The sequence below is a fragment of the Tachysurus fulvidraco genome, chromosome 10 (genome assembly GCF_022655615.1).
Source record: "Tachysurus fulvidraco isolate hzauxx_2018 chromosome 10, HZAU_PFXX_2.0, whole genome shotgun sequence".
In the NCBI taxonomy this organism is placed as follows: domain Eukaryota; kingdom Metazoa; phylum Chordata; class Actinopteri; order Siluriformes; family Bagridae; genus Tachysurus; species Tachysurus fulvidraco.
Genome location: NC_062527.1, coordinates 3,498,471 through 3,518,470, shown reverse-complemented (window position 1 = coordinate 3,518,470; position 20,000 = coordinate 3,498,471). Strand labels below are relative to the sequence as shown.

Sequence of the window (20,000 nt, the reverse complement as noted above, 5' to 3'; positions counted from 1 at the left end):
ATATCAGCAGCTTTCCTGGTAAGCTCACAACACGCACCCAGGAGTTCATTGTCTGTTAATGTCTGTAGTTTAGTACAAAACGGGCTCCGAACCGTCATCATGTACAGAGATTTTGCTGTGATTACAGGCAGACATCAGACCTCAGACTGACGGCTGTAACGGCCTGAGATACAACCTGACCTCCGACATCATCGAATCAGTCTTCAGAACATACCCTACAGGTGAGATGTTACTATGGCACATAGATTTAATTCTAAACCACACTGATAGAGTCCTGTAGCATAAAGATCGACAAAATACTTCGATAACCTGCTGTCTTAATTAATGCAGTTTAGCCCAAACTGCCAACAACAGGTTAAGCCATGGCTGTCTTTGCTCTCTAAACGTGAACGGAGATTGAAGTTAAGAAAATTAAAAAAAAACCAACTGTATTTTACTGTAAAAGACCTGTCCATCACAGATCACATGTACACCTAATTTCTACCATGTGATTAAAATCTCATGAGTCTGCTGTCGGATCATGGCCTTTTCCACGTGACCTCACATGCCGATAAAGGCAGCACTAACGTTTCGACTTGTAAACTCCAGCTAGCGTATGAAGTCGGGACGCTCTGACCCGCTCGATGTTCAATTTTGTTTTTGTTCAGTCAAACAGAAATATGCTGAACACGTGCCTCACAACATGACGGAAAAAGAGTTCTGGACACGCTTCTTCCAGTCACACTACTTCCACAGAGATCGCATTAACACTGGCCAGCAGGATATCTTTTCTGAATGTGCCAAAGAGGATGAGAAGGGTAACGTGTCAGCGAATAGATGTCGGAAAATATTTCATATGTGAAAATTGTGCGGATTTAGGACCGTGTGTCACTTCTCCCTAATTCTTCCCACTGGGCAGGTTTAAAAGTCATGGTTGTTCAGGGTGTTAAGAATCCCATGGTGGATCTCCAGTCCCTCGATGATAAATTATTAGATGAGGTAATGTTAAAAACTTTGTATCACTACATGAATACAGTATCGATTCCAAAAGTTAGAATTTTGCCAATTCTGTTATTTTTGTCCTCAGGGCTACGGCTCCTTAACGGTTCCTTCCACATCCAACTCCACCAAAACGGTTAAAGAGAATAGCAACTCGGCCATCATCAAACGCTTCAACCATCACAGCGCCATGGTGCTGGCGGCCGGCCTACGCAAAGTGTGAGCATTCGGATGAGTCGTACAGTACTAGACAAACCTTTATGCACACACAGTAAAGTGTATTGCTTCAGGTGGCTTCACAATAGCGCTGGCTCAGAGGAGGCCAAGAGTGTACACAGCTGTCATCAGGATAATGTTATGCATTACTTCAGTCAGCGAATACTTTCTGGAAAGGTGCGTTCGTACTAGCCAGTGACGTATCGACGGGTGATCGTTCGCTCAGACGTACACGTACACAAACAGGGGCAAATCACGAGCGACATGTGAGCTGAGATTTTATCAACCTTTTATGCAAATTAGGTCAGAAGTCAGATTCCTTTATCTGATGCACATGGAATTTAAAAAAAAAACACCACTGAGGTTTCTAATCTAATCCTGGCATGTATGATACGTGTGACCTCACGTTAAATCTGTATAGAGACATGAAGGAAAATAACTCTCAGGGAGGAAGCAGAGATCATTAGAACCCACAGTGAGCGTACTGTACGTATTTAGTGAACGCTGAGCATCGAACGTCATTTAATTTGTGTTTAACTAATGCGTAGAGTGATATGTGTACATAAACTCAGTGTACGTAGCTAGTAGGATTAGCTCACAATGCTAATTCAAAGCTAATATGAAGACAGGGATGTAAAACTACTCCTCTCTCATCAGTACTGTAAAGGCTGCACAGATGCAACACGCCCACAACCGCTAACGTCTTCCCCAAAAATGAGTTCATAGTTTTAATAGATTTACCAATGTACTAAAGTGTAAAAGAAAGAAAATATGAGGGATATGAAGGTGTTTCGACTTGTTTGTGTACCTACAAATTCTTATCTGTCTCTCTGTATACAGGGAAGCATCCACTGACCAGACCAGTGAGACAAGTGGCACCGACGGGAATTCCAGAGACTCCGACTGCTTTCAGCAACCCATTAAAAAGGTTTACAATAAACCGGAGAATTTACAAAGATTTTGACATTAGATTGTGAGCGTCTGTGCGTGCGAGCGTGTGTGTGTGTGCGAGCGTGTGTGATAAATCATACCTCTTGCAAGAAATGTGAATTTTATGTACACCTCATAAAAATTAATTATATTTAGTGGGAATTTTTTTTATATTTCAATTCAGATCTTTTTTTTTTTTGTCATTTTCCATATGATACTGAATTTACTGGATTTTTTTGTTTGTTTGTTTATCTTCCTAGGTGAAATTACAAGAAGCGATAGAGTATGAGGATCTGGAGAATGAATCTAGGCCGAAGACAATTGCTTTGAATCTTAAGAAATCTGACCGGTACATTAATACAGCTCTAACTGTCAATCTTACACAATATTTTACTTGTTCATATGATGTTCAGTATCTTAAAGAGCAGCAGTGCAAATACCTTGTGTGTGTGTGTGTGTGTGTGCGTGTGTGTGTGATATTTAGAATATAATTATTTTTTATTCCTGCAAAGTATGGACAAAATACTACATTGTGTGAGACGGGTTACTAAATACAGACTTAAAGGTTATAGACTGATGTATAAATGACATTTATTGGCTCGTGTGAGCGCTTCTGTTGGTTGAAACCCCCACAGAAATACTTCGAGAATGGCTAAAATCTATCAGGACATTTGACTATAATTAATCAATTTATAATTAAGAGTGGACATGTACATACTGCAACAGTACTAAAATAATTATGCATTATTTTTAGTTATTCAAAATAAAAGTCCCATCAGTATTTCATCCTGTTGTTGTTGTTTTGTTTTTTTAGGTATTCCCATGGTCCAGTTCCCCTGCAGTCCCAACATTACACCACAAGTCAGGACATCATCAGCTCGGTCAACTGCATTCAAGAGGAAATGCGCTGCTACAAACCCTGCCTCACTCAGGTATATTCAGTGTGTGTGAGATTTAATGTCTGGAATACTGATATTAACATTTTAATCCTCTGTCCAAAATTTAAGCCACTTCAAAGTGCACAATGGCTAGATCATGTTCCACAGACTAAATGAGCTAAATAAGTCCATGTCTTCTTTGGGGGATGGAGGGTTCAGTCGAGCTCTGTGGCACAGGGTGTAATAGGTGCTGAGGTAGCTGGGGACTAGAAGCCAGTTGAGGTAATGCAACAACGGCTTGCATAAGAGAACTTGAAGTCAATTCTTACAGCTGCTGTGAAGAAAGGGAAGATGGGTGACACCCACCATGAGTGGCTTCTGTGGAAGGATAAGACCAGATCGTCAAGATGTACAGTAGACGAGAGACCTGCAGGACCAATCATGTTAGCAATGCAAGAAGGATAGCAGAGAACTGCTTTTCATGGAGCTGACCAGTTCTTGATGTGGGAATGAATTCTATAGGATATACAGCAGTTCGGTTTTGTTGCTGTGACATTCCAGCTGACGGGCTGCCATCCATGATGATTTTTTGAGATCTGAGCAGAACGTGATTGTCCTCGACTTAGCTGTGGCATGAAAAATCGTGAGGGTATGAGCTCACTGATACAGTAGTGATAGACGGATACTAGATAGATGGACTCGACACTGAGCCTTGTGGGACACCAGTGGAGCGTCAGCTTTAAGCTGTCATAGTATGTAGATCCCATACATGACACTGCAGCCAGGAATTACAGCAATGCTGTGGCACTAATTTTAAGGATCGTTAGAATGGACAGGAGAGTAGTATGATTGACAGTGTCGTTTGAGGTCGATGAGGACGAATGAGAGAATTTGGCTGATCCGTCAACGTAAAGCTTCACAGTAACAGCCATAGGTTTCTGTGGATTACACCAGTTTGAACCCAGATTGTGGAGATGGATCTGTGTAAGAAAAGTGAGATCTCTACAGCATGCTTAAGGATTTCAGAAAGAAGCGAGAGAAGTGATACCGTTTGATGCATGCTGTATATAGTGTATGTACTTTTATCAGGGTTTCTATTATTAACAAATGGAACAAGTGAAACTGAACAAGATGTTAAATAAACCTTTAAACAATACCCATTCACGTCGCCGAGATTAAACGGCCGTTTCATGGTTTTAACAGCAGTTGTAACTTGACCTTGTGTGATTACTGATTATATTGTTCCAATGTAATTTCTCAGGTGATGTCCAGCAGTTCAGCTAGTTCAGCTATTACAGCCCTTTCACCTGGAGGAGTTTTAATGCAAGCTGGACCTCAACAAACCATCAGTCGTGAGTTAAATATTCACACAGTCCCCTATTACAGAACCCTTACTACACAATTACTGCTGCATTGTCCTCTTCTGTATTTCATCCAGTTTTGGTGGATTTCTGCATCCGCACAAGTTCAAGACCGTTTCTCATTTTGGTATTTGGTACTTAATCTGCCCTTTATTCAAAATCTTGTGGCTAGGACCAATGATAGATTTGAAATGTGAAAAGAACATGAAACAACATGACGGAAATGATATGGCCGAATGTTTGTGGACACATGACACTGTTATGTGTAACTTGTGCAACCTATTTCAGATTTATTCCTCTCTTCTGTTGTAATTCTATCCATAATATGGGGTGGTGCTACCTGAGTGACTTGCGTGGGTGGTAAGGGGACGGTTTAGGGATGGCTAAGTTTGTATTTCATCATTAATGTAACCGTTTCATCTTTCTCTGTGTGTGTGTGTGTGTGTTTGTATAGAGTTGGTACCCAGTGATGTTCAGAACGAACTCAAGCACTTATACATAGCAGCAGGGGAGCTGCTGCGACACTTCTGGTCCTGTTTTCCGGTCAACACACCCTTCCTAGAGGAGAAGGTACAGTCACGTTTGTACAGCCTCTATCAGGGACTGCAGTGCTTTACCAGCTGTTAAATGCGTCTATATGGAAATCGTTTACTTGTCAAATCATACCGTGTCCGAGAAATACTGTACGTAATTGAGTTGAAGTCCGAGTTCAATTCTGTTTGTACTGGAATGGCGATGGCCACTAGAGGGCGTTTCTCATTCCAGTTGCTTTGTTGTGACTTAGGGCACCATTGTGTGGTGCATCACTGAATCAAATGATATATGGACAAGTGCTGCATTAGATTAGTTCTTTTTTAAAGAAAAATAAAGGTTCTGAGATACTCAGACTGTTATAGGTTTGAATACAGATCGGTTTATCTCAGTAAGGATGCCTACTTCTTCACCAAGCGCTTAGCTTTTTATTTAATTTATTAAATATCCCTTGTGATTTTTTTTTTTGTTTCATTCTATATCACTTTCCCTTGTTATGGTTTACACTGGTGTTATTCTTTACTTTATATACAGAGCTAGAATGAGGAAATGATTTTAAAAGGAACCACATAGCATTTCTCTCTGTATGATAAGGGTGTATACTTATGCCCCTTTTCCACCAAAAAGAACCGGGTGCTGGTTCAAAGCGATCCTTTTAAGAACCGGTTTGCCTTTCCATCGGTTAGAGAGCCATCACAGAGCCGAGTCTGAAGTCACTGTATACGTGTCACGTTACACAGCAACATTAGTGCAGCAGCGACAAGCACGACTACAACAATGGCGGATGTTGCTTTACTGTTAATGCTCATGGCTTTGTGAACCTACATTGGCACCCAAATGCGGCGAATCCAACGTGTCCGTGCAGCTCCATGTAATTTGTATAAACGGAGGTTGTAATCGAGAAAGAACATAACATTATTTTATCATTAACACAGAAAAAAGGTAGCATTAGCATGTAGCTAACAGTAGCCCCGCCCACAGCCCCGGACACAAGCGGTTCTTAAGTCTAGACCAGCAACGTTTTGGTGCTACTTAAGAACCACTTTTCCTGGTTAAGAGCCGGTGCTTTGGGTGTCGAAAAAGAAAGAAAGAACTGGTTCTAAATTAGGCTCCGAACCTGCACTCAAACTGCCTCGGTGGAAAAGGGGCATCAGAGCTGAAAATGTAGTGATTCACCACATTGTATAATAAACACAACACTTGCTGTTTTAATTGTATTTGTGCCCCTGCAAAAGGTGGTTAAGATGCAGTCCAATCTGGAGAGATTCCAGTCAACCAAGCTCCACCCATTCCAGGCGAAGATCCAACGGGAATACCTAAGTACCAATGTAAGAACAAAAATATTCTCTTTTTATCTGAATACACAAAAAAAGAAAGATGTGAAAGAAAGGTGTGTTCACGTTTGTAACTAAAGGGAAAGAAAGATAAATACTATTATAGCTGCAAGCAGCGATGGCGGCCCTCGCACGGTTTTTTATCGCTATACGGTGCCTCCCAGAAAACAATGCACCATGTTGTTACTGACCCATTTGGGAACTGTAGGTAAATGAAACCCCACATTTTAGACAAACAGGGGCGCTAGTGAGCCACTTAAGAGACACACCTTTGTCTGACTTTTTTGTCCACACTTAACAGCCGACAAATGTTATGTATATGTAAAATTTCAAGTTAATCTAAGCACGCCAAAAGCCTTAAATATGCCTGAAATAAAAGTAAAGATGCCATGGCAACGGTGTTTGCGATATCAAAAATCCGTTCGCAATTTCGCATTAGATTCAATCGCATGAACCCCCTAGGAGGAGTATTTAAAAGTTCATTGCATGCAACTGTGAAAAAATCCAACTTTGTGACTGACACACTTCCTGGGGCCTGTTGGTGGCGCTATACCCGGGACTCACAATAAGCACATCGATGCGATCGGAATCTTTGGCTGAACATACACACCGCGTGTCATCACAATAAGACATTTTTTGCTTTAGATATTAGACACTTCCTGTTTCTCTGAATTCGCTATAACTCAGTCGCCTCGCCATGGCAGCACCGTTCGAGATATCAAAAATCCCTTCACAATTTAGCAAGTGCAACGTCTCGGCATCATGTTCACCATGTTTGATGACAATCGCATGAATTCCCTAGGAGGAGTTTATAAAAGTTCACCGCATGCACTTATAAAACAATCCAAAATGGCCGACTTCCTGTTGGGCGGAGCTCATAGTTTAGAGCACGAAAGTTGTTTGGGTCGATGAGATCTATATGCGTACCAACTCTCGTACATGTGCGTACATAATTGCCCGATCTGTGCACAAATGTTTGTTTTTTTCATTACAGGGGGCGCTACAGAGCCCCCCTGCCACGCCCATATTCCAGCCTTTGCCCGAGCCTAGTGTCGTACGACTCTGATGTGTGTGCCAAATTTCAAGAGTTTTCGAGCATGTTAAGGGATGCCAATGTGTGCAAAATAAATAAATAAATAAATAATAAACCCAAGCAAAAACAATAGGGCTTCGCACCACTCGGTGCTCGGGCCCTAATTAGTAAAAAAAAAAAGAGCTGACTTCTATCATCACTTCACTGCTGTAACATTCATTAGCAGTTCTTGCCCTGCCAGGTTCTAATTAAGAACCGATAAGCTGTTCTCGAGGGGACTAAAGCACCAAAATAAGGTTCTGATGTCACATCCAAGAAGGACGAGTGCTTGAACGATTTGTAGGATTTCTAGGGAATTAGTCCTGAAACCAACGGATGAACTGATTTAGAACCTGGAATTAAACGTCCAAGGTCAAAAGTCTGAAATGTATGTAGAATATGTAGAAAGAAAGAAATAATTACTGCACCTGTGATTCCAATAAATGTGAACTGGTTTAATAAAGAAACATTGCCTTGCTAACAAACACTGCCACGGTGTCAAAGGAAATGGTCTTGACCTTGTGGGTTGTTGTGTTTTTTGTTTTTTTTCTTCAATTGCACGGTGCATGGTTCAAATGCATGGTTGCTTTAAAATAGATTTCTGTGATTGGACTGCAGTCTGCATGGCATTCTAAATAACTTTATTAAATGAGCCGTCATTGCTCTTTTTTTTTTTTCCCCTTTTACCTACAGGGTAGTAACAGTCTAGCTTGTGGGTCTGATAAAAGTATTGCTTTTGCTGTTAATTACTTCGGTTCTTCAAATCTAGACTGTTATGCAAGGTTAATGATTTAAAGCTAGTTTCAGTGATGATTCGGTAAAGATTTTCTGTTCATATAATATAATAATCCATGTTTACTCTGTAAAGCCTGTAAATGTTGTAGAACACACGCATCCAGTCAGTCAAAGCTTGGAGACGTCTCCACGTGATGTCGGTTATGTCGTTATGTTCTTCGCTTCCGTTTTGTGCTCTCTCTGCTGTTTATTTGCCCCGAATTTGCTGTGTGCCACGTGAGAATTGCTCTGTTAATAAAAGAACTGAAAATGACCTTTTGGAAAAGAGGAACACTTGCCACTTTTCAACTTTACTGACAATACAAACACGCAATAATGTGTGGCTTTGGTGTTGAGATTGACATCTTTTTACTTTTATGTGCATGAAGATAAAGCAAGATGAGACAACTGACACAAGTGTTTTTCTGATTCAGTGTTATTTTTTGTTTGTTTGTTTGTTTTTGCAGCTGATCAGCCATCTAGAAGAGATGATCCAGGCCGCCTATAACAAGTACCATGCTTGGCAGACACGCCGTATGTTGAGGAAAACCTGAGGGAAGAAAAACCGAGCCATTTGATTTACAAGAGGAGGACGACATAGGAGAAAATGGAAAGAACAGAGGCAGAACGGACTCTCCTTGTAGACCTGCTAGGTTGCTCCACCTAGAGCCGCAAGTGTTGTTGGGGTGAAGTCCGCTGTACCTAGATGTACAGTACAAGACTCTCCAGATTAGTCCGTATGGAAATGGACTATACCATCGATTACTATACATTGATTGATTATTTTTCTTCCTTTCATTCAGATTTTTTCTTTTTGTCCTGTTCTACTTTGTTCTTTTTTTTGGTTCTCCTTACCTTCAGTGAGTTAGATGTCTGGCTTCCTGGCTGGAATCATGCATACATTTGACAGTGTTGAATTTATGACCAAACTGTGTGCTTAATACCAGAGAAAGTATTCTCAGGAACTGAAAATGTTCAATGCAAATGACTTGGTAAGATGTTCGTATGGGGGATTTTAAGTGGCACACAGCACAGAACAGTGTTTTATGACTTAAATCATGTCAGTGCAAAGCAGTATGATTATGTATACACTTGGTGTTCACTGGAAACCCAGAAGCCCAAGGCAGAATGGGGATATGAATAAAGCAATACTGTATAAAATCTTTCAGTTGTGTATTAGTAGTGTTTAAGTTGCACTGCATTCTATGTCTCTTAATTGCACTGAAAACAATTTTCTGGATGGGGGGGGAATAAAAGTTAGTAGAATAACTGATGTGTTTGTGACTTTGTCATCCAAATGTTGTGTTGCAGTTCATTTACAAGCTCACTTTCAGTAACCCCTTTATCCTGGTCAGAGAGGTGATGGATCCAAAGCCGATCCCGGGAACACAGTGCGTGAGGCAGGAATACACTCTAATAGATACATCCATCCATCACAGGGCACAATACACACACTCGTTCACAACTAGGGGCAATTTATCTTTGCTAGTACACCGACTGGTATATTTTTCGAGATTTCAAGATTTTGTTACAAACCCAGTTATATACTTTGGTTCAGATGTTGGCCTACAATCAGAAGGGTGCGAGTTCAAATCCCGGCATCAACAAGCTGCCACTGCTGGGGTCTTTACCAAGGGTCTTAACAGTCGGTTGTACAAGATGAAATAAATGAAAGTAGTTTTGGATAGGGGTGTCTGCAATGCTCAGTTGTGTTATGTGTAATAATAGTATCAGTATCCTAAGCGATCTGTAAGATGCACTTTTAGCAATCAAATATGGACCCAGTTGTTTTATTGCAACAGACAGACTGGTGTAGGTTGGAAAAGAATTATTTCAGCAGCTGTGCTACTGCGTTGCCTGGTGTAGACATTATGCTAAGAGACCCAGAGGTGTGCTCATCTTGGTGCATCACTCTGCAGGGAAGTTGAGAATGTTGGGTCTGTATCAAATATATCAACTGACCTTGAACCTTTCAATCAAAGTGACCTTTCAGAGTGTTGCAATTTTTTCTCACTTCATTGCCGTTCAGACCAGGGGAAAGACAAGGGATGGGGACTGGGATGGCCATTCCAGAACATTGTACTTGTTCCTCTGCATAAAATAGATTTTGAGCAGTTTTTTTGGGTCGTTGTCTTGTTGAAATATCCAGCCCTGGGGTAACATCAACTTTGTGACCGATTCCTCAGCATTATTCTTAAGAATCTGCTGATACTGAGTGGAATCCATGTGACCCTCAACATTGACCAGATTCCCAGTACCGGCACTGGCCCCACAGCCCCACAGCATGATGGAACCGCCACAAAATTTTACTGTGGGTAGCAAGTGTTTTTCTTAGAATGCTGTGTTCTTTTGCCACCATGCATAACGCCCCTTAGTACTGTATGACCAAATAACTCAATCTTTGTTTCATCACTCCACAGTATCTCATTCCAAAATGAAGCTGGCTCATTCAAATGTGCGTTTGCGTACCTCAAGTGACTCCGTTTGTGGCGTGTGTGCAGTAAAGGCTTCTTTCGCATCACTTTCCCTTACAGCTTCACCTTGTGCAAAGTGCGCTAAATTGTTGAACGATGGTCAGTGACACCATCTGCAGCAAGTTGACATTGTAGGTCTTTGGAGGCGGGCTGTGGGCTGTTTTTGATCGCTCTCACCATCCTTCGTCTTTGCCTCTCCAATATTTTACGTGGCCTGCCACTTCTTGCCTTTGGTCTTTGGCCTGTGGTCTTCCATTTCCTCACTTTGTTCCTCACAGTAGACACTGACAGCTTATATATCTACAATGACTTGTTGTAGCCTTCCCCTAAACCATAATGTTGAACAATCTTTGTTTTCAGGTCATTTGAGAGTTGTTTTGAGGCCTCCATGTTGCCACTCATCAGAGGAGAGTCAAAGAGAACAACAACTTACACCTGTCTATGAAGTTCAAGGCTTAATGAGCTCACGAAACCAATTGTGTGTTTCAATTAATCAGTGCTAAGTAGTTACAGGTATTCAAATCAACAAAATGGCAAGGGTGCCCAAATTTATGCACCTGTCTAATTTAGTTTTGATGCATATTGCGCGTTTTCTGTTAATCCAATAAACCTCATTTCACTACTGAAATAATACTGTGTCCTTCACTTATTTGTCAGATCAAAATGGAATTGCTGATCAAAACACCCAAATATTTATAAATGAAAATCATGGAAATTGTCAGGGGTTCCTAAACTTTATATACTTTCAGGAATAGCACAGTGGTTTACATCATTTAACAGACACCCTTATCCAGAGTGACTTACTTTTATTAAAAAAAAAAAAAAAGTACCCACTTCTGGGCCTTGCTCAGGGGTCCAACAGTCAGCCTCTGGTGGACATGGGAATCAAACTCACAACCTTCTAATTGTTAGTCCACAACTGAGGAGTTTGGGGTCAGAGTGCAGGGGCAGCTATGATACAGCACCCCTGGAGCAGGGAGGGATGAGGGCCTTGCTCAAGGGCCTGCAGCTTGGCAGTGCTGGGGTTTGAACCCTGATCCTCCAAGCAACAACCCAGAGCCTTAACCACTTGAGCCACCACTGCCCACATCCATTGTGGTGTCCCATGTTATGTAAATGGGGGAAAATATAATCATGCCGCCCACCAACTTCTAATCAGTTATGACTATAGAGCATCTCAAATCAGAATGGTCAAAAAGAGCTATGATGAGAATGACCCAGCTACCTACACTGTAATTTAGTCTGATACAGGCTTTTGCGCTATTCCTGCATTAGGATTTCTCAAATAGCACATGGGCTGCTTCAGGAGAGCCTGATCAATACTTTTTAAAATTGCATTAGCAGAGAGCCGCAATACGATCCCCTACCCTGCGTACTCAAATGTAGAAACTAGTATATCTGCATGAATTTGCACAATAATAAGACATAAATAGGGTCACGTCAGTTTAGTAAGTAAAGCTTTAGGTTGGTGTGGTTGAAGACTAATGTTATTTGAGCTTATCTTCCTTGTTGCTACGGCGGTCTCTGGAGCGTCTCGTGTAACAATCGATACAGCCCAAGCAAAGGTGCGTAATGGACCGTGTCACTCCATCATTCTTTAGCAGCCTAAAAAGCCTCTAAGAAAAGACTTGAATTGTGGAAAATTTGTTCTTTTTAAGCTTCCGTGTTCAGGCAGTAGGTTTATATACGCATGTTAACTATGCAACATATTTCCTTTTATCAGCAGTAGGTCCTGATTTAGATAGTGCGCCTTTGTACGTTACTATCACTTTCTCTCTCTTCTCTCTCTCTCCCACTATCTCTTTCTCACTCTAAATCTCTCACTCTCTTTCAGTCTCCCTCTCCCCCCTCAGTCTCTCTCTCTCACTCTCAATCTCTACCCCTCTCTCAAACTCTCTAACTCTATCTCTCTCTCGCCCTCCCCCTCTCTCCCTTTCTCTCGCCCTCCCCCACTCTCACTCCCAATCTCTATCTCTCTTTCCCTCACTCTTTCTCACTCAAACACTCCCCCCCCCCCCCCGTTGGTCAACGGCTCCTACAAAATCAGAGCGCAATTACTCTGAACGACGACTAAATGATGCACAAGCAGCCAATCATATCACAGAGTGGGCGGGACTTTCCGGAATACGGGTGGGACCAAAAAATAAACTGAAGCGACTCGTAACTGAAAGCGAGATTTGTTTCGCTGCAATCCGAATAACGCAAACAAGCCTCGGATATGAGTTAATATTATCTTTATCCCGTGATATACAGGTAGGTTTTCTGTGCGATTTAGCAGTAAGTTGTCAGAAATGAAAGTAATGTTTGTACTGACAGCTGTAACGGAGGCAGAAATGGAGAAGTTTCTGGAAGTGACTTTAGCTGATGAGGTAAAAAGTCCTGAGGTAAAGTAAACAGTGTGTAAGTAAGTAGCCTAGCTGTATTAGCTCTATTAGCTGTTTACACTCCGGTCTCGTGATGCGCAGTCACGCTGCTGGAAGTGACTCCAGTTCCTCTGTAGACTTTATACACTTTATATTATATAATAGTATATACAAATATATTATTCTGTCACTAACGCCTTACACCTTATATACATGTACTTTTAGTTATTTATAACATTCTGTGGTAAATGTTTCCTCAGTTCATTAGACCTCAGTGTCGGAATGTGTAACTTACACATAAGTGTGTTCACTTGAGTGTGTTGTGTCTTGGTGTGTATATATTATACCCATGTCTTGGTGTGTGTGTGTGTGTGTGTATATATTATACCCATGTCTTGGTGTGTGTGTGTGTGTGTATATATTATACCCATGTCTTGGTGTGTGTGTGTGTGTATATATTATACCCGTGTCTTGGTGTGTGTGTGTGTATATATTATACCCGTGTCTTGGTGTGTGTGTGTGTATATATTATACCCGTGTCTTGGTGTGTGTGTATATATTATACCCATGTCTTGGTGTGTGTGTGTGTATATATTATACCCATGTCTTGGTGTGTGTGTGTGTATATATTATACCCATGTCTTGGTGTGTGTGTGTGTATATATTATACCCATGTCTTGGTGTGTGTGTATATATTATACCCGTGTCTTGGTGTGTGTGTGTATATATTATACCCATGTCTTGGTGTGTGTGTATATATTATACCCGTGTCTTGGTGTGTGTGTATATATTATACCCGTGTCTTGGTGTGTGTGTGTATATATTATACCCATGTCTTGGTGTGTGTGTATATATTATACCCGTGTCTTGGTGTGTGTGTATATATTATACCCGTGTCTTGGTGTGTGTGTATATATTATACCCGTGTCTTGGTGTGTGTGTATATATTATACCCGTGTCTTGGTGTGTGTGTATATATTATACCCATGTCTTGGTGTGTGTGTATATATTATACCCATGTCTTGGTGTGTGTGTGTGTGTGTGTATATATTATACCCGTGTCTTGGTGTGTGTGTATATATTATACCCGTGTCTTGGTGTGTGTGTATATATTATACCCATGTCTTGGTGTGTGTGTGTGTGTGTATATATTATACCCGTGTCTTGGTGTGTGTGTGTATATATTATACCCATGTCTTGGTGTGTGTGTATATATTATACCCGTGTCTTGGTGTGTGTGTATATATTATACCCATGTCTTGGTGTGTGTGTGTGTGTGTATATATTATACCCGTGTCTTGGTGTGTGTGTGTATATATTATACCCATGTCTTGGTGTGTGTGTGTGTGTATATATTATACCCGTGTCTTGGTGTGTGTGTATATATTATACCCATGTCTTGGTGTGTGTGTATATATATTATACCCATGTCTTGGTGTGTGTGTATATATATTATACCCATGTCTTGGTGTGTGTGTATATATATTATACCCATGTCTTGGTGTGTGTGTATATATATTATACCCATGTCTTGGTGTGTGTGTGTATATATATTATACCCATGTCTTGGTGTGTGTGTATATATATTATACCCGTGTCTTGGTGTGTGTGTATATATTATACCCATGTCTTGGTGTGTGTGTATATATTATACCCATGTCTTGGTGTGTGTGTATATATATTATACCCATGTCTTGGTGTGTGTGTATATATATTATACCCATGTCTTGGTGTGTGTGTATATATTATACCCATGTCTTGGTGTGTGTGTATATATTATACCCATGTCTTGGTGTGTGTGTGTATATATTATACCCGTGTCTTGGTGTGTGTGTATATATTATACCCGTGTCTTGGTGTGTGTGTGTGTGTGTGTATATATTATACCCGTGTCATGGTGTGTATATTATACCAGTTTCTATTGTGAATCTCCGTCACTGTTCTATTCAGACGTCCTCAGAAAGGTGAAAGTTTGTATATTGTGCACAGTGTAGTGTTGAGGGCGTGGCTTCGGACTGCGTCATGAGTCTGGTTAAGGCTAGTGAGTGTTACAACTAAAGACTACTGAGCCATTGTAGTGTAATGATGAAGTCTGTCACGTTATTAATTCTCTCTCTGTCTCTCTCTCTGTCTCTCTCTCTGTCTTATTCTCTCTCTCTCTCTTTCACTCTCTCTCTCTCTCTCTCTCTCTCTCTCTTTCATGCACTCTCTCTCTTTCTCTCTCTCTCTCTCTTTCACACACACACTCTCTCTCGCTTTCATGCTCTCTCTCTCTCTCTTTCACGCACTCTCTCTCTCTCTCTCTCTCTGTGTCTCTCTTATTCTCTCTCTCTTCCTCTCTCTTTCTTTCTCTCTCTCTCTCTCTCTCTTTCACTCTCTCTCTCTCTTTCACTCTCTCTCTTTCTCTCTCTCTCTCTCTCTCTTTCACACACACACTCTCTCTCGCTTTCATGCTCTCTCTCTCTCTCTTTCACGCACTCTCTCTCTCTCTGTGTCTCTCTTATTCTCTCTCTCTTCCTCTCTCTTTCTTTCTCTCTCTCTCTCTCTCTCTTTCACTCTCTCTCTCTCTCTCTCTCTCTCTCTCTCTCTCTCTCTCTGTCTCTCTTATTCTCTCTCTCTCTTTCACACACTCTCTCACTTTCATGCTCTCTCTCTCTCTCTCTCTCTCTCACTTTCATGCTCTCTCTCTCTCTCTCTCTCTCACTTTCATGCTCTCTCTCTCTCTCTCTCTCTCTCTCTCTCTCTTTCTTTCTGTTACAATTAAAGAAGTAGCGTATTGTAACAAGATCATTAATAATAATTTATTGTACGTTACTGCTGAAAATATCGTTCAAGCCGTGCTGTCGTACAGAAATTATACACACCTTTAGACCAGATCAGATAGTTGTTACATATTTGTTATAAGCGCATATAAGGCCATGTTTTTCTGTGTGTTTTTGTTAGCTGTCATGCACGATGGAGGAGTAGCAAAGTAACACGTTTACAGCAGACGGCATTTCCACAGCCAAAGTCAGCACAATCCACATTTCCTGTACAGAGAAGCTGCTGGACTGTGAGAGGGAGTAGTGAAATATCTGGGCAGTCGCAGACAGACAAAAGGACGAGAACATCTAGAGTAAGGAGCTTGATCTGGTAAAATGGCTAGACTGTAATGGGCAATACATTTGAAACAGCATATAATTGTTTTTATTTTTTTTTCTCCGAAATGAAGACACTTTAATCAGCTTGAAGTGAAAATGCAGTGCGAAAGCGAAAAGATCACGACAACTCCTGATCCACTGGAAACTGCTATTTGCTTTAAATGGCCACCAACATAAAGACTAAATGTAACTTCTTACCTCTTTATTCAGCAGAGCTCATTAGGATGATTCCTGTGGTGCCGGAGTTGTTCACCCACGTCTTGGCTGAGTTTGACCGATTTGACCCTTTAATTTCTGCCCTGCGCCTTGATTCGGGCAGACTTAAGGTAACACAGACATCTCACTCTGTTTCGCTTATCACTCATTTTTTTTCAAGCTTTATCTGGTGTTACAACTTTCACTTTTATTTATTTATTTGTTTGTTTGTTTGTTTGTTAACAAAAAATACCTAACACCTTCCACAAATGGTTTCAAACGTATGGAATGTTTACACGTGCTCATTTTTGTCAATCTGAAATAATTCAGTCCGACTGCAAAATCCGAAAGCGTCGCAGTCCTACACGTGCAAATAAACATATGCAACCAATGCATTCAGATGTACAAGGTATTTTTCCGATTCCTTAGAGAAAGTAGACAAATTCAGGCATTTATGTGGTTAGTTTTGTTTTGTTGGTTCTTGTTTAATTATTTATTTAATTATTCATTTACTTGACTGGATTATTTCGGATCCACACTACCCTTTTCAATCCGATTGAAATTTCTGTCGATCGGGGTGTTTACATGAACTTCTTTCAATCCGACTGAGCGAACAGATTATCTGATCACATTTAAAAGTACTGAATGTTAGCAAAAAAACCCAAAGCCTTAATTATCTGGATATGACAGATACTTTTTGTAATACGGAATCCTTTATTTAGGTTTATATGGTATCTTATGTCTTAGCCAAGGAAAAAAAAAAAAGGACCATAAAACATATCTGACCCCTTGTGCATACGAGAGATCACAGACACCATCGATTGGCTAGTGCCGCTCTGATCGCCATGATCTCTGGGTAGGGGGGATAGTGTTACATTTCTCTCCCTGGTCAAATTGTCCTTCCTTTGCTCCTGGATGTCTGTACTATTGTCTGGATTTACTGTGACTGCACTCGGAAACCTGGTGCAAAGCATTTAATGTTTCTTAATCTCTTAATTACTTACAAACAGAAAGGCTAAGACTCACAGTAAACATGTCTCACTCGAACCACACATTCGAGAAGAAAATCGGGTGCTTAACATGAATACAGCATCACATGGCAATATGGAGAATCACTGATATTTAGTAAGAAACGTATGACTACAGATAGTGATGTGATTCTTGACCTAGGGTACATTTGTTAGATTTAGGTGGGCTATAATCTAATATATTAAAATGTAAATGAAAGTTAACCAAAGAAAATATTCCACATTAAATTATTGTTTGTTTATAACATACATTGTTTATATAAAAAGTTAATGATTTGTCATTTTGTGTGTGTGCGCGTGTGTGTAGTGCACGTGCCTTGCAGTGTCACGGAAATGGCTTGCTCTCGGCACTTCAGCAGGAGGCCTGCATCTCATTCAGAGAGACGGATGGAAGCAGAGACTCATCCTCACCCACAAGGTTACTATTTGTCAGATGCACCCGAGGATGTTCGATATGTAATGTTTATGGAGCTATAAGAAATAACAGAATATGTATCTTTTCCTTTAGGAGGGTTCACTCACACATGTAGCATGTTGCCCTCATGATGAAGACTTTATTGCTGTAGCAACAAGGTACTCCAAAGTTCTTTACCATTTACAAAGGAACAGTGATTGTGAAAGACAATATGCTTGCTTATTAATGTGTGTGTGTGTCTAAGTGAGGGTCTTGTAGTGATTTGGGAGCTGCAGGTAGAGAGGAGAGGACATCCGGAGCGGGCAGGTGTATCATGGGAGCATCGTGGTCAAGCCATAACAGCTCTGTGTTGGGACACAGCAACTCTACGGGTTTTCATTGGAGACGCAGCAGGGAAAGTGTCCTTTGTACGCGCTGGTACCTCCAAACCCGGCAAGGTAACGTCACAGCGGGTATCCTGGTATCTCATGTGCATGAAAAATGTAGATTTGTATTTCTCTGTCTAACAGGTGTTAAAAAAGGATTGTGTTTGTATTGTGTTCAGGGTTCATCATTTGTAATCTTCCCAGCTCAGACCATCATGACAGTCGACTCCCGCGTGGTGCAGCTGGGATACCTGGAGGGTCATCTTCTGGTCTCTTCTCTTAGCCGCTGCTACCTCTGTGACACTGAAAGGGAAAAGTTTTGGCGAGTGGGGAACAAGGAGCGTGATGGAGAATACGGGGCTTGTTATCTGCCACAGCAGCAGACAGGATCGAGGACACCCGGCACAGCCAACACCCATCTTGTGTACTGTGCTCGGCCAGGCTCGCGCGTTTGGGAGGCCAACTTCAGTGGAGAAGTGCTTAGCACCCATCAGTTTAAACAGCTGCTCGCCTGCCCTCCGCTGCCTCTCGTCTCTTGCAAGTATGTGCTTCAGCGTGTGTCTTTCATTCTGTTTGTTGAGATTTAACCCGGTATGTGACATGCACTGTTGCACACCATAAATATATGCCACCTCTTGAATTTTGCATATTTGTCACATTTATATGGTTTCAGATGCTCATACAATTGCAAGGAGCACATGAGGAGAAACCAAAACAATTTTATTTATTGAAGCAAAAGGTTACGCAGCTTCTATATAACCCATGTAGAAAAGTTAAATTGTAAATGACTGCAGTCAGATGCTTCAGATAACCGGAGATCCGTTTTTCCACATCGCTGTGGTGGAAGTCTGACCTGCTGTTCTTTACAGAATCACTTTATTTCAGCAGCGTTAGATGGCATTTGAGAGTGAACTGTGCATTTAAGGGTTTGCCACAGCATCATGGTGGTGAATTAGGGTCTTTTTACACCTGGTCACTTCATGTGTTGTCTCTGATCCGATAGCTATCTGATTTGTTAAAACTGTTCCATTTACATTAGGCCACATAAATGCATCTCGGCGAATCGGATATCAATCCGATCTTTCTACTCCTGCCCAAAATGCAAATATATTTAAACTTATTTCTGGGGTAATTGAAACGGAACACGTTTTGGTGTGTGCGGTTTTCCGAATGCAATCAAAATGAAGACGAAAAAACTTGTTACGATGGTTCTGCTACACAAAACAGCATTTACTGTTTGAGATAACAGGAAAAGGTTAAATAGCCATTTCTGCTCTGCGTTACCAGTGACCCCCGTGAGACCCTTTTTGTTTAGGGTCTCTTTCAAATTATGAACCTTATCTGAGGTGAACAAATTCACAGAGCTGATCAAACAATAATCAAAATATGTTTATTGAATTGAACCCAGTTAGATTTGGTCAACAGGTTAATGACGGGAATATCAGACACCTTTTTTCCTTCAGTAAATGATCTGATCATTTCAAACTGTACATCGTGTTTGTGTTACTTGTCTTATATTGATGACGGTTTGGTTTCACTGTTTAAATCGATCATTTTTAGGAATGAGCCACATTATATCTCGGGTCAGAAGAGTCCTCAGTCTCTCGCCTTTCGTCGACTACTTCATCTAAGGTAATGTGTGAGCGTGTGTGTGAGCGTGCGTGTGTGTGTGAGCGTGCGTGTGTGTGTGTGTGTGTGAGCGTGCGTGTGTTTGTGTGTGAGCGTGCGTGTGTTTGTGTGTGAGCGTGCGTGTGTGTGTGTGTGTGAGCGTGCGTGTGTGTGTGTGCGTGCGTGAGTGTGTGAGCGTGCGTGTGTGTGTGTGAGTGCGTGCGTGTGTGTGTGAGCGTGCGTGTGTGTGTGAGCGTGCGTGTGTGTGTGAGCGTGCGTGTGTGTGTGAGCGTGCGTGTGTGTGTGTGTGTGAGCGTGCGTGTGTGTGTGTGTGTGAG

The 20,000-nt window shown here is 41.3% G+C and overlaps 2 protein-coding genes across 7 annotated transcripts in view; both read left to right on the top strand.

Annotated features, from left to right (window-relative positions):
* Positions 1-9,343, top strand: part of gtf2h1 (general transcription factor IIH, polypeptide 1) — a 13,067-nt gene extending 3,724 nt beyond the window's left edge. For both annotated transcript variants that reach the window (XM_027163999.2, XM_027164000.2), the window contains 12 exons: positions 1-18; positions 128-221; positions 648-797; positions 899-978; positions 1,067-1,197; positions 2,035-2,122; positions 2,385-2,473; positions 2,939-3,056; positions 4,264-4,354; positions 4,818-4,933; positions 6,130-6,222; positions 8,542-9,343. The exon at positions 1-18 is cut by the window's left edge and continues 148 nt beyond it. In XM_027163999.2, the coding sequence (XP_027019800.1) occupies positions 1-18; positions 128-221; positions 648-797; positions 899-978; positions 1,067-1,197; positions 2,035-2,122; positions 2,385-2,473; positions 2,939-3,056; positions 4,264-4,354; positions 4,818-4,933; positions 6,130-6,222; positions 8,542-8,628 (1,155 nt within the window). In that variant the 3' untranslated portion in view covers positions 8,629-9,343. The remainder of the gene's footprint in view (positions 19-127; positions 222-647; positions 798-898; positions 979-1,066; positions 1,198-2,034; positions 2,123-2,384; positions 2,474-2,938; positions 3,057-4,263; positions 4,355-4,817; positions 4,934-6,129; positions 6,223-8,541) is intronic.
* Positions 9,344-12,649: 3,306 nt separating this feature from the next.
* hps5 (HPS5 biogenesis of lysosomal organelles complex 2 subunit 2) overlaps positions 12,650-20,000 on the top strand; it is a 20,116-nt gene continuing 12,765 nt past the window's right edge. The window contains exons 1-8 of one of the 5 annotated variants that reach the window (XM_047819438.1): positions 12,650-12,801; positions 15,855-16,026; positions 16,265-16,377; positions 17,582-17,692; positions 17,783-17,847; positions 17,934-18,126; positions 18,234-18,595; positions 19,615-19,686. In XM_047819438.1, the coding sequence (XP_047675394.1) occupies positions 16,276-16,377; positions 17,582-17,692; positions 17,783-17,847; positions 17,934-18,126; positions 18,234-18,595; positions 19,615-19,686 (905 nt within the window). In that variant the 5' untranslated portion in view covers positions 12,650-12,801; positions 15,855-16,026; positions 16,265-16,275. Of the gene's footprint in view, positions 12,802-15,854; positions 16,027-16,261; positions 16,378-17,581; positions 17,693-17,782; positions 17,848-17,933; positions 18,127-18,233; positions 18,596-19,614; positions 19,687-20,000 lie in introns of all 5 variants that reach the window. The other 4 variants (XM_047819441.1, XM_047819437.1, XM_047819439.1 and 1 more) reach the window with 4 other exon arrangements.